The sequence below is a fragment of the Castor canadensis genome, chromosome 3, assembly GCF_047511655.1.
Source record: "Castor canadensis chromosome 3, mCasCan1.hap1v2, whole genome shotgun sequence".
Taxonomy (NCBI): domain Eukaryota; kingdom Metazoa; phylum Chordata; class Mammalia; order Rodentia; family Castoridae; genus Castor; species Castor canadensis.
The window spans coordinates 183,340,116-183,355,187 of record NC_133388.1 but is presented as its reverse complement, the minus strand read 5'-3'; the positions used below and the strand labels follow the sequence as shown (position 1 = coordinate 183,355,187).

Here is a 15,072-nt window from a genome sequence, read left to right as displayed (position 1 = left end):
TCTGTTTTGCTCAGAGCTAAAGGAAAGCCTGTCCCTCGGGGTTAAGTGTTATCAAACAGCACTTTGTTATGGATTAGTGAGCAAGGATTTGGGAAGAGCACAAAAAGCCTTAGAATCTGCTTATACCTGCTAATTTACATTCTCTAGCACATAAGGCAGTTTAACATGCAGCTCACATAAACATAAATAAGCTCCCATACTATTTATCTATTTAAGATGCAAGCTGGCTTTACTCAAAGAGGAACCCAGTACCCTGAAATGGGAGGGGAAAGTCAATTCTTTCCATCCTTCTGAAATATCATTATAGAAAATAATTACAGCTATCACTGAAAGCTTATCGATGGGCAATAACACTGCTAAGTATTTACATTTACTATCTCACTTAATACTACTACAGTCTCAAAATACACATACTATTAATCCAAGTTCCATGGCAGAGTCAACCTAGGTTTAGGGATTCACTCCAGGGGGACAGATGGCAGGTAAGGCTGCTTTGAATGGCCCTTGGCTCTCTTCCAGTTTGAGTTCTTAACTCCCACCCCACATGTAAGTATCCAGCTAATCTAATCTATGCACTGCTTAAACAGACTATGAAAGTTAAACATATGCTTTCATTAAAAAATAATTTAGAAACAGATAAGCATAATTGATTTTTAAACCATCAACTGTCAGGTTTCAGTATTTCTTCAATTATAAGACCTAATTACGACACATCAATTTTACAGATATTCAAATTTTAAGAAAATGTGTCTTTAAAGAAACACCATGTGTGTCATCTCACCTGTTTGTTCCCCTTTCTTTTATTTGCCACCCATTTCTGGTCTCATGCATTAGCTTCTCTGTCCTAGCTTTTCTGAAAGGCTGGGGTTCCCAGAGTTGGCTCTGTCCTCTGTGCTGACTCCTTTCCCTGGGCATCTGTTTGCAAGGCTCCAACCTTCTCCAGATGGCATCCTTCAGCATGTTTTCCACTAACGCTTTCCCCAGACTCCAGACCATCTTTCAGGAGTTGACCTCCAAATTGATAGTGTGTCAATCTCTTAAATTCAGCATGCTAAACAACCTATCCCTGAGTCCTCTCCCTTCTGCGGTCTGCTTTTAATAGCTGCATGTATATCCTTTTAGTTTTCCATATGGCACATCCTAGATTAAAACCTATTTTATAAATCTGAGATTATATTGTGCATGCTGTGTTACTGTCACCTAGCAAACCGTTAGTATATGTTGCCTAATATTAATGATATAATCAACATTGTTATCAACTGTCAACATAAACCTCACAGTTTAAAGATCAGGATTCAGACTGATATAAAATATAAAGACTAAGGACCTGGGGCACAGCACATGACAGAGCATTTGCCTAGCACATGTGAGGCCCTGGGCTTGACTCTCAGCATTACAAAATAAATAGACAGATAAATACTACATAAAAACTAAGAAACGCTTAAAAGAAACATTTGATGACATAAATGAGAACCAGAATAAATTATAGTTATAATAACTTCAGACAAATCTGAATTCATGAGACTAAAAGTGAAACAAGTAAAAGTGGGTTATATTAATTAACAAATGTTTACTCACAATAAGGAAAAATAGCCTTTTTATGCTGTATACATTTCAACAGCTATTTCTCAATAGATACAGTAATGTTATTAGTCCTTTTTGAATTAATTCAAGTAACAGAAAGAAGGCTAGAAAAATCTGAGAGGATGGAGAAACACAGTGTTTTAAAAAAATAAATTGTGTCTTTGTATTTCCACACTGAAAAGCTTACAAATAAAAGCGTTTCTCAATGTTGTAAAGTGTCCATGACACTTTAACTAGACAAACAAACCAACCCTCAGATCTGACTTGAAAATATTGTAACAATGTCAGGATTTGGGAAATTTGATTTTGCTTAAAATCTTTGGTTACATGATGCCACCATGAGTACTTAGTTCTGGCTGGACAAAACCTCTTGTTCTTCAGGCCAATGGTGTGGGAAGGAGAACAAAGTGGGCTGAGGTTTTGACTACCTTGCTCTCCTTAGTCACAAAAGAGAAAACCCAGCCTTGCAACTGAACACTGATGACACGATTTGGTGGCAATGTTCCTTCACTTGTTTGGAGTAAACAGGGAAATGCTTTTCTCTAAAATTCTTCAAAGCGATTTTCTGGAACATATTTTGTCAACTCAATGAAACTTGAGTTCTTAGCACAAGCAGGTGAGAAGGGGAAAAAAAAAAATCCAAATGGATTTTCAGCTGTGATGTTAGAAAGTATCAGCCACATTTATTCTTCAGACAGATTAAGTTCAATTTCTCCCTTCCCTGAACTCATCTTCAGAAACCTGTTTTTTGAGAACTTTCAGAGACATGCTTGGTATACCATAATGGTTATGAAAGTGGACCGTCACCAGACTATTTGAATCCTGGCTCTGCCAATTATTAGCTGGGTGCCCTGAGGCAAAGTACTTGATTCTTCAGGGTCTCTGTCCTTCTCTGTAAAATATGTAAGATAAAATCTGCACCTACTTATCATGACTGTGTTCAGTACTACATCAGGGAGCACAGGTAAGCACGAGAACAGTATCTGGATTGTCTAGAAGAATGTTATTGAGTCTTATTAAGGCAACTTGGCTTTGGCTAGAAAAACTTACAATATGTCAAGTAATGATGTTGGGTTTTATCCCTCGAAGGTTCAGCTCTTTGTATATAAAACCTTCAAATGCATCTTGCAAATATGCTAAGTGTGGCCAAATGTCTGCAAGTCTGAAGCTGTTGCTTTTGTCCTTGTCTCAGAGAAAGGGTAACCCTACCCTTCAGTTCGTGAATCTTCCCAAGCACACTTCTCTTGACATAACTGAAAATGTCTAGCAGAACATAAAGTAATGCGAACAGAACATAAGGTAATGTGAACACTGAAGACTGTTTCTTTTTGCAGCTTGGTTTTAAATTTTAGCATTAAAATCTTCAATTCATCTGGAAGGTATCAAAATATAAATATAGAGTTTAATATTTTATTAAGACATCAATCAGTGGCTCCAAGAATTTTTCTTAATAAGCTAACTTTTTCTCACTGATTTGAAAATCTGCCACACAGCAACCCTTGTATGTGCTGAATAGCTATCTGCTTACTCATTATCTTCCCCCCAAGGGAATGAATGCAGGCTTCACAAAGCAGAGTCACTTGGTTCGTTGTGCTCTCTAGGCACCTAGAGTAACAATGCATGGTTCATTCTCAGAGCTGAAAATGCCTTTCCTCTTGAACTTTGTTGGTATGGGGTTTGAACAAGGACCTTGCACTTGCCAGGAAGGTGCTCTACCATTTGAATAATAATTATTATCATTGCTATTACTATTTTTTGATACTGGGGCTTGAACTCAGGACCTAAACCTTCAGCCATTCCCCCAGCCCTTTTTTGTGAAAGATTTTTTTCAAGATAGGGTCTTGAGAACTATTTGCCTGGGCTGGCTTCAAACCATGATCCTCCTGATCTCTGTCTCTTGAGTAGCAAAGACTATAGGTGTGAACCATTGACGACCAGCTAGTTATTTTTCAAATAGGTTCTTGTTTGTATGCCAGGGTGGACCTGGACCTTGATCCTCCTATTTACGTTTCCCACGTGGCTGAGATAAGAGAAGTGCTCCAGCACGCCCAGCTTTTTAGTGGTTGAGATGGGGTCTAGAAAACTTTTTGTTCACATTCACTTTGAATAGCAAGCCCCTCACTCTTCCTGAGTAGTGAGGATTCCAGGTGTGAGCCACCTCTCCTGGCTTCCTCTTTATTTTTTAATGTGATTACCACGGTAGGGATTTTTAAAAGATGAACAACTGCTACCTTAGTGCAATAAATCTTAATTGGTCATATTTAGGATTCTTTTCATATGGTGCCAGATTTTATTTGCTAAGATTTAACATTTCCTATATGTAGTTTTAAGTCAGTGTCTTAACTGTTAAGAAAATGAAACAACACAGCATTTGGCTGTAGCTTAACAATATAACTATAGTTAAGAACACTATTATGTAACTGAAATTTGCTAAAAGGTAAATTTTAGTGTTCTTACCACACACACCAAGAAAAAAATTTAAGAACAGAAAAAAATGTTAATGATGTAAGTGCTAGATATGTTAGCGTGAGTGGGAGATTACTTCTCAATGTAAATTTACACACTGAAACAGCAAACTACAGCCCTTAAACATATACATACAAATATTGTCAATTACACCTCAGTAAAGATGGGGTGGGGGAGAGAATTTGATCAGACATCTTAACTTCATAAAATCAACTAGGAAATTTTCATGCTTTGAGATACATTGGATACATTATCTTCTTTAAGGTGGGACAGAATTTACCAATAAACATGTCTAAAATCTGCATTTGGGGGGAAGTCGTATTTTTTTCCTTAAATCCTGCTTTTTCCCAATTCTAGTTATTTTTAAAAATTATTTTTGGTTCTTCATTTTGCAGATTGAATTTAGTGTCACAGTTAAAAATTATTACTTTCAACCATAGTTTTTTAAAAAGGCCCTCCCATCTTCTGTTTATCTACTTTTTATTGTTAATTTCATACTTTCTTTATATCTTCGTGTCCCTGTTTCATTTTTTAGAAAACCAGTTCCTTATTACTTCTATTTTTCCTGCTTTTGGAATTTATTATTTCCTGCTATTATCATTATTAATTCTTTCATTTTCCTATCCTTAGTTTATTTTATTGTTTTTTTCCCTTGCATTGCTGTTTAACTCATTTATGTTTATGCTGTCTAGCTAAAAGAAGTAATAGTTTTCCTCTTATATACAACAATTTTAATAAACTCTTCTCCCTCCCTCACCTTTTGATAAGTCATGTACGTTCTTGCTGTAACTTCTAAACTGGTTTTAAGTACAGTGTTGACAATCTTTTCACTGAGTTATAGATAAGTTTTTCTTTTTTTAAATTTCAAGTGGTTACTACTTTGACAGAAGAGTGGATTTTTCTGTACTGTGGTCAGAGAATGTGGCAATGTTGTAAGGTCCCTTAAAATTCTCTTTGTGGCCTTGTATAAATCTTCTACTTAATTGATTTGGTAAATTATATACTTTCTGAAGGATATAAATGCTCCGTACAGCTGTTACAGTAAGCTTACTGAGTACAGTACTCTGTATCTTTTGGTGCATGTGGATATTTATCTGCTCTGAAAGAAATGAGTTCCAAATTGCAACAGCACTTGTGGTATTTTTCTAATCCTTACACTTCAAAAACCTGTTTTGATGAAAAGAAAGTTTCAGGATTGCTGCTTTGCCAGAGTTTATTACATTTTTAACAGTAAAAATATTAAAACTGTATCATATAATACTTTTTTGCCTCAATATTACAGTGACAGTAGCACCTAACCTTTTCCATTTGCTGTGACTATATTCTTGTTTTTATGTTTCCAAATGGTGTCTCTTCTTCCACCCCTTAGCTGTTATCAATTAAGAATTTTTCTCCCAGCTCTCTTAGACAGGCTCATTAAGCATCCAACCCACCCCCACATTAGGGAAGTCTTTCCCTCCTCTTTAGCCAACAAGGAATGAGTACCTCAGGAAGTTATTCTTCCTATTTCTACTCTGCTGTGGATGAAATTTAAACCATCTTTATCAGAAGTTTCATTGCTGATGTAATAAAACAGCATTTACTGGGGTCCCCTGGTATCTCATCTTCAACCTGCTTGCCAAGTTATTGAGAAACACTTGTAACTGCAGATCCCAGTTATTTGTGTGTTACATTCTTTTGGTGCAGACAGTACTGAGGTTTGAACTCAGGGCCTCATGCTAGCTAGGCCATGAGCCACTACAATCCTACATATTCTTTTTGAGGAATCACTGGTCATTAACATCACTGCTCACCACTATTACCAACTACTGTTCACAGTCAATTCTGTGCCACTTCTGCTTGTAAAATTTAACAGTCCTTTCCCCTCTAATGTCTCAGGTGATGCTCCATTGTTTTTAGCATGGAGTGCTATTAGGCAATGAGATACAAAGTTATTCTTTTTCCTTTTACATAATCATTTCCTCCCTCCCTCTACTCTAGCCCACCCCATACTTCTGGATACCGATCTTTTCTACAGCTTTGAAATAAAACAATTTTGTGAGATTATGTTTAAGAGTGAATCTTTCTTCATCACTTTCATTTTATTTGGAACAGCTTCATGAGACATTCACGTACCATCTTTCATTTTGTTTTTGGCTGGGTGCCTGTAATCCCTCTGAGATGAAGATTCTTGATTCCTTTTAGCTAGGGTGTACTTGCTTTCATTGTTAATATTGTTATTTTGTTGCTTCTCTATGTGCTCAATTCTCCCTTTAGAAATTGTAGCACATGATTTTGTACCCTGCTACATGGCTGAAGCTGTTCATGATATCTAGGAGTTTTGGGGTCTTTGAGGTATAGGATCATGTCGTCTGCATTTTACGGATACTTTGACTATTTCTTTACCTATTTGTATTCCTTTTATTTCTTCTTCTTGCCTTATTGCTCTGGCATGGAATTCCAGGACTATGTTGAACAGGAGTGGGAAGAGTGGGCATCGTTGAATCATTCCTGACTTTAGGGGAAACTGTTTCAGTTTTTCACCATTAAGTATGATGTTGGGTTTATGTCTGTCATATACATCCTTTATAATGTTGAGGTACATTCCTTCTATTCCTAGTTTTCTAAGGGCTTTTATCATGAAATGGTGTTGAATCTTATAGAAGGTTTTTCTGCACCTATTGAGATGATCAGGTGGTTTTGTCTTTGCTTTTATTAACGTGCTGTATTATATTTATTGATTGGTGTATGCTGAACCATCCCTGCATCCCTGGGATGAAGCCAACTTGGTCATGGTGAATGATCTTTCTGATATGTTATGGGATTTGGTTTGCCATTATTCTATTGAAGATTTTTGCATCAGTGTTCATTAAAGAGATTAGCCTGTAGTTCTCCTTTTTGGATGTGTCCTTGTCAGGTTTTGGGATGAGTGTTATACTGGCTTCATAGGATGAGTTAGGCAGTACTCCTTCCCTTTCTATTTTGTGGAAAAGTTTAAGGAGTGTTGGTATTAGTTCTTCTTTAAAGGTCTGTTAGACATATTATCCAGCAATACCACTCTTGGGGATATACCCAAAAGAATGTGACACAGGTTACTCCAGAGGCACCTGCACACCCATGTGTATTGCAGCACTATTCACAATAGCCAAGTTATGGAAACAGCCAAGATGCCCCACCACTGACGAATGGACAATGGAATTTTATGCAGCCATGAAGAAGAACAAAATGCTATCATTTGCTGGTAAATGGATGGAATTGGAGAACATTATTCTGAGTGGGGTTAGCCTAGCCCAAAAGACCAAAAATCGTATGTTCTCCCTCATATGTGGACATTAGATCAAGGGCAAACACGACAAGGGGATTGGACTTTGATCACATGATAAAGCGAGAGCACACAAGGGAGGGGTGAGGATAGGTAAGACACCTAAAAAACTAGATAACATTTGTTGCCCTCAACGCAGAGAAACTAAAGCAGATAATTTAAAGCAACTGAGGCCAATAGGAGAAGGGGACCAGGAATTAGAGAAAAGGTTAGTTCAAGAAGAATTAACTTAGAAGGTAACACACATGCACAGGAAATCAATGCGAGTCAACTCCCTGTATAGCTATCCTTATCTCAACTAGCAAAAACCCTTGTTCCTTCCTATTATTGCTTATACTCTCTCTACAACAAAATTAGAGATAAGGGCAAAATAGTTTCTGCCAGGCAGCGAGGGGGTAGGGAGGGAGAGGGAATGGGTGGTGGGGGGGTAAGGGAGGGTGTGGGGGAAGCAGGGAGAAATGACCCAAACATTGTATGCACATATGAATAAAATAAAAATTAAAAAAAAAAAAGTCTGGTAGAATTCAGCAGAGAATCCATCAGGTCCTGTACTTTTCTTTCTTGGGAGACTCTATTGCTGCTTCAATTTCATTACATGCTGTAGATCTGTTTAGATGGTTAATGTCCTCTAGGTTCAGTTTTGGATGGTCCTAAGTATCTAGAAATTTGACCGTTTCTTCAAGATTTTCCAATGTATTGGAATATAGGTTCTCAAAGTAGTCTCTGATGATTCCCTGGATCATCAGAGTGTTTGCTCTTATCTCCTCTTTTGTTTCTGACTTTATTAAGTTGGGTCTTTTCCCTCCTCATTTTACTCAGATTTTCCAGGGGCTAGTCAATCTTGTCTGTTTTTTCAAAGAACGAGCTTTTTGTTTCATTGAGTCTTTGTATGTTTTTTTTTTTTTGGTCTCTAGTTAATTAATTTAGCAAGATACAAAATCAATTTACAAAAATCAGTAGCCTTTCTATACACCAACAATGAACAAATTGAGAAAGAATATAGGAAAACAATTCCTTTCACAACAGCCTCAAAAAAAAAAAAATCAAATACCTAGGAATAAACTTAACAAAAGATGTAAATGACCTCTACAAGGAGAACTACAAACCACTAAAGAAAGAGATCGAAGAAGACTAAGAAGGTAGGAAGATCTCCCATGTTTGTGAATTGCCAGAGTCAGCATAGTAAAAATGGCTTTACTTCCAAAAGCAATCTACATGTTCAACAAAATTCCCATCAAAATCCCAATGCCATTCATCACAGAGATTGAAAAATCTACCCTAAAGTTCATTTGGAAACACAAGAGACCATGAATAGCCAAGGCAATACTGAGTAAAAAGAGCAACGCTGGAGGTATCACAATACCTGACTTCAAACTATACTACAGAGCTATAGCAATAAAAACAGCATGGTACTGGCACAAAAACAGGTATGAAGACCAGTGGAAGAGAATATAGGACTGGGATATGAACCCACAGAGCTTACTTTTTTTATTCATTTATTCACATCTGCATACATTATTTGAGGCATTCCTGCCACCCCACCCCCCCCCCTTCCAGGCAGAACCTGTTCTGCCCTTATCTCTAATTTTGTTGAAGAGAAGACATAAGCAATAATAAGAAAGACAAAGTTCTTACTAGTTGAGATAAGGATAGCTATACAGAGAGATTCCTAGCAACAGCTTATTTTTGACAAAGGTGCCAAAAACATATGATGGAGAAAAGACAGCCTCTTCAACAAATGTTGCTGGGAAGAGTGGTTATCTGCCTTCAGAAAACTGAAACTAGATCCATGCCTATCACCATGTACTACTATCAACTTAAAGTGGATTAAGGACCTTAATATCAGACCCAAAACCTCACAGTAAATACAGGAAAGAGCAGGGAATACTCTGGAAGCAACATAGGTAAGGACTTCCTCAGTAAAACTTAAGTGGCCCAGCAACTAAGAGAAAAGATGGACAAATGGGAATACATGAAATTAAAAAGCTTCTGCACAACAAAAAAGTGGTCTTTAAATTGAAGAGACCACCCACAGAGTGGGAGAAAATCTTTGTTAGCTATACATCAGACAAGGGACTGATAACCAGAATATACAGGGAGCTCAAAAAACTAAACTCCGCCAAAATCAATGAACCAATAAAGAAGTGGGCAACTGAACTATACAGAACTTTTTCAAAGGAAGAAATCCAAATGTCCAAAAAACACATGAAAAAAGTGCTCACCATCCCTGGCCATAAAAGAAATGCAAATCAAAACCACACTAAGATTTCACCTCACCCTGTTAGAATGGCTACCATCAAAAACACCACCAACAACAAATGTTGGCAAGGATGTGGGGGAAAAGGAACCCTCATACACTGCTGGTGGGAATGTAAGCTAGTACAAGCACTTTGGAAAACAATATGGAGGCTTCTTAAAAAACTAAACATAGATCTGCCATATGATCCACTCCTAGGGATATTCCTGAAGGAATGAGACTCAAGTTATTACAAAGGCACCTGCACACCCATGTTAATTGCAGCACTATTCACAACAGCCAAGCTTTGGAAACAGCCAAGATGCCCCAGTACTGACAAATGGATTAAGAAAGTGTGGTATTTATACACAATGGAATTTGATTCAGCCACAAAGAAGAATGAACTTTTGTCATTCGCAAGTAAATGGATGGAATTGGAGAACATCATCTTAAGTGAAGTTAGCCAGGCTCAGAAGGCCAAAAATTGCATGTTCTCCCTTATATGTGGATTATAGACCTAAAACAAATGCAGTAATATTATTGGACACACACTAAGGGGAGAACACACATGGGAGGAATAGGGAAAAACTTGAATGTGGTTGATGTGCTCACTGTAGAGGAGAGAATACAGTAATCTTAAAGTGGCAGAGGCCACTATGGGAAGAAGACTAGGAAGTAGTGAAGAGGTCTGGTAGGGATGAACTAAAGTAGGTTGCAATACACATGCAAGCAACACTAGGATCTAACACTAGGAATCTCTCTGTATAGCTATCTTCGTCTCAAACTAGCAAAAACGCTATGTCTTTCTTATTATCTCTTATGATTTCTCTTCTACAAAATTGGAGAACAAGAGGGCAGAACAGGTTCTGCCCAGAAGCATGGGGGCAGGGAAGGAAGGGGGAGGTGGCCCAAACAATGTATACACATGATTAAACGTAAAAACATTAAAAAAAAAAAAAAAAGAAATTGTAGCACATGGAATTATCCTCTAATAAAATCTGTAAATTCACTGTTTATTGAACTTGTACCCCTTTACCTAAACAAGAAGTATTTGTTAACTTAAGAGTCTCTAGGTAACCAGTATTAAGAACTGAAAGCATTCTATCAAAAGTTTTGTAGGTTTTTAATGGAATCTTTTAGAGTTAGGCTTAGACAAAAGAAAAAAAAAATCAGTGCAGCTTAAAGATTATTCTTCTTGGACTGGCAGAGTGGCTCACATGGCAGAGTGCTGGCTAGTATGTGTGAAGCCCTGAATTCAAACCCCAATGCTCACACACACACACACACACACACACACACACACAGAGATTACTCTTCTCTCAGTGTCTACCACTGTCACCCACATCAGCCATCAATGTCCTTTCTACAGCTGGCCTGATTTCGCCAAGAGTCAGCCACAGGAGAGCTCAGAGACACTGCATAGTATGTGTTGGGCTATGAGTAGGGGAATCTCTTCTATAACAGCTGTGTGATTGCTAAAAGCTCCAGAAGTTTCAAAACTTGTTCCCCCTCCTCTTCCATCGCTGCACTGTAGTCCACCCTGATCTCTAGTTTGGTACTGTAAAATGAGGGGGCAGTAGTGAGCATTGGTCAGAGTCTCTCTGTTTTGCATGGGATAAGCTCTTATGGCTTTGTGAAGGTAGGCGTTACCACTTCCTAGTAAGCAGTGATAGGACTTTCCTCCATTAAATTTGTTTGGACAGTTTAGAGGATATCCAGTAGGGGCTAGGTGGTCCAGATGGTGATGACTACATGAAGTTCAACATGTAAGCTCAGCTCACATCTTGAACCTTCGAAGCCTATCCACTGCTGAATGTCCTGCAGCTGACTGTTGCTGCCACACTACTCTCTTCTCTTTTGTGTCACTGGCTCCATCTCAGAACATGCTTTATACTCTTTGCACTCTCTTGTTCTCTTCTCTGTTCTCTTCTCTCTTCATGGTTTTCCAGGTCCAGTCCTCCTGGCCTCCTCTCCTCTCATTCTACACATTTCTTGGGCAAGCTCATCCACTTCCTCACTTCAACTGTCATCTGTATTAGTAGTTCTTGAACTCCTCCACCAGAATATTGTTTATATAGGAACAACCTATCTGTTCCATCTGCATAATGAATGAAATCATTGTCCATTGAGCTATCCACTCTCAAAGCCTGGAAGTCACTGCCACTAGACTTGAGGACAGAGATCTGTCTCTCTTATTCACTACCATATCTAATGGAGTAGCTAACACAGCAGCACAACAAATATGTGCTAAAGGAATCAATTCAGTCTCCAATTCACCTTTCAACTTGTCCTATCTTTTTCATCCATGCTATCCATACATTGGTTAAAAGCACTACTATTGCTACTGCTTACCTGGCTTAAGAGCACTCTCTCTCAGCCATCAATCCTGCCTCCTCCAGGCATTCTCCAAGCTCTAGTCAGAGTTGTCTTTTTCAGTGATCAGTTCTTATCACTCTTCAATCTAAGACCTCTAAAAATCAAGTTCTGAACACAGCATACAAGTCTACATCTCTCTTGACTTTGTATATTGCATTCTGATTTCAATGTGGGAGTGCAACTCAGATATCACTCTTAAGAATTTCTTGATACCTCAAGATGAATTAAAAACTTGTCTGACATTCTCCCCAAATCCTGTACTTTCCTTCCTACTAAATCTATCCTGCATGCCTATTTACTTGTCAGTCTCTTACCTAGAATGATTTTTTTTTTTTGTGGGTAGAGCAGTGTCTTTTCATTGTATCTCAGTGTCCTGCATAGTTCCTGGCACAGAGTAGGCATTCACTGAATCTTTTGGTGAAAAACTATGATTTCAAATATGAACAGTTACCACAGAAGTAGACAACTTTGGAAGTCCATCATGGCACAGGGATCTGAACCCAGTTGGGATCTATAAATAGGTATGAGGGGGTTCATGAACACTCAGAATGTTAAGAGTCAACAACCCTAAAAAATGTAAGAAATATGACTACTGAAATGTGTTTAGTTAGAATGGGATATTCCTAATTATATTACACACTGATGAAAACAAGATATATTATCTATATGCCACACACATAAATGGCTTTGCTTAATGGTATCAAGCCTTTATGGTAAATTTTTACCAAAAGGGGACAAAAATCTAAGGAGTTAAAAGGGCTGCAGGAGACTGAAGAAGAACTCATCATGACAGAAAAAGCAGTTAGAAAGGCAGAACAGAGAAAGAAACCTCTGCCACTTACCGCTACTGGATAAGGTCCTCATGCAGCCAGTATGTGCAAGGCTGGCTTCATGACAGAGAATGCCAGTCTAAAGATAGTAGCACAGTTTTGAAACTACACTTCAGCATGACCTAATGCTGCTCAATAAGAGCCCTGTTCCACAGCCTAGCTGCCTTTTCAGTTCAGTCTAGTGAATCCCTGTTAAGACCCTGACCTTCAACAGAAGAAAAAACAGAAAGAAAAAGAAAGGCAGTAGGGTGGGCTTATGGGCAGGAATCAGTGATCAAATACTCAACATCTCTCAGGTGACCACCTTTCTCTCACTTATGCCTTTAATTATATTATAGTTTATGTACTTCATATTTGGAGGAATCTGGACAATAAAATGTGTAAGTGTAAGTTCTGAAAAATATAGGTAATTTTTAGAGTTCTAGGCATTTTCAATGTTGAACATGTTTGTCCTCTCCTAATTAAGTATTCATTGAAGCAAGGGACTATAATTTCTCTTCTTTAAAAAAAAAACCTTTAAAATTTCTCCATCAGCACATAACACATAATGCCTAGTTTGCTGTTAAAACACTAAGTTGTGCATCTAAGATACTGACACTGATCCACTAAGTAACTCTTAGAAGTGGCGGTAACCAGTTTGCTTTTGGCTTTGGATTCTACCTAGCCTAGCATCCATTATAGTCAAGCTGACAGGGTGGCTATTGATTTTCCAGCCTTGATGTTTCTGGCTGGGAAGCAAACCTGCTCACAGGTATGCAAACAGACCTGCCTCCTCATTAGCATCATCCTTCAGCCAAGGCAAAAGGGAAGCCACAGGATAGTGAATTTGATTAGAGGACCTGGAGAGTTCATTGACTAGTCAATCAGTATCTAAACAATCAGGAATGGTCCATAGGTCCACATCACCTGTACAGTAGTAATGCACTCCCATGCCGTTAAACATCAGTAACAAGAATAGTTCTGTAATAACAACTACAATAGACAGGAGCCTAGTGAATTCCTTACATGTACTGGTAATCACACAGGGTTTTATTTTGCTGTAGAATTCTAATTGTATCAAGAACACTGTGATTGTGAAAACTAGTACATTTTTAAGAACCTAGTTTGCAAAAAATAAGTATTTTCAAGATTATATATTTACCCATCCAATCTGAAATTTTGGTGAAGTCAATCTACTATTGAAACATATTTATATATCTTACATATGCATGTATATGTATATACGTGTATGTTGCTCTAGATAAATTTCTGATAAATTCACAGTGACATTTAGTGATTCTGGCTGGAAGTTGTGGGAGCAAGAGAAGAACAGGAAAGAAAGTGACAAATGGTATTTAACAAAGTCCCACATAATAGTATACTTGTTGGATACAATATCCAATTAAAAAGAATCCAAGATTCGCGTAAGAGTTGCCGTGGGCTTTGCCCTCTGCTCTGATAACCTTTTGGTAAGAAATCACTGTAATGATTTATCAGAATGTAGTTTAAATTCTGTTAAATTCACAGATAAGCTGAACAAGTAACAGAGAACTTGTGCTTTATTTTCTTCCATAATACTGCATAAGACTGAAGTCCTTTCTAATGCGATTGGGACTGTTTTGAAGAAAAAGACACAGATGAGAATGGAAGGAAAAAGAAATCTGTACTCTCATTCATTGCCTGCTCTACTTACATTCTTGTTCTTAATCTGATCCAACTCATTGTATCTTCCATTTTCTTTGGGTTTCACTACTGCAAGACAAATCAGGTCAGGGAGAGACTTGAGTATAACATCAGGATCAATAGTGACAATGGGATGAGAGCCAGAGATGCTATGAAACCAGCACTGGAAATAAGTCATTGGAGGTCCGCATAAAAGGCATCCACAATTCATATTCCATTCATCCATACAAGTGTGGAATTTGCAAAACTGAACAAATAATACTCTCCAGGAGAGTAAAGTCTACTGTCACCAAGATAATATTTCTAAGTACTCTCTAGGTGAAATGTGCAATTAGAAGTTCTAAACATGTTACTTCTGGGAAGAATTATTCTGGTGGAGTGTGGAACAGAAAGGAAATGTGGTGCATGACAAGAGGGTGAGCATCACCTGGGAAATCCACAGTAGCACCACCAGTGGATGCCTACAAGGTAGTATTTACCTTGCTGAGCCTGGAGACTCGGATGCCGGCTCTCACTGACAGAACCCAGTTACGCAGATTCACACTAACAAAACTCACAGAAATTGGTGAGTGTGTGTGTGTGTGCATGCGTGTGCGAAGGTGACATTATTAATTCAC

General features: G+C 38.0%; 1 protein-coding gene across 4 annotated transcripts in view; it reads right to left on the bottom strand.

The window, feature by feature from the left end:
• The window catches only part of Nsmce2 (NSE2 (MMS21) homolog, SMC5-SMC6 complex SUMO ligase), a 236,172-nt gene that overhangs the window by 89,799 nt on the left and 131,301 nt on the right, over positions 1-15,072 (bottom strand). The window contains exon 5 of one of the 4 annotated variants that reach the window (XM_074069206.1): positions 14,466-14,524. The exons of the other annotated variants lie outside the window; for them this stretch is intronic. Coding sequence (XP_073925307.1) covers positions 14,466-14,524 — 59 coding nt within the window. The remainder of the gene's footprint in view (positions 1-14,465; positions 14,525-15,072) is intronic. 4 annotated transcript variants of the gene reach the window in all.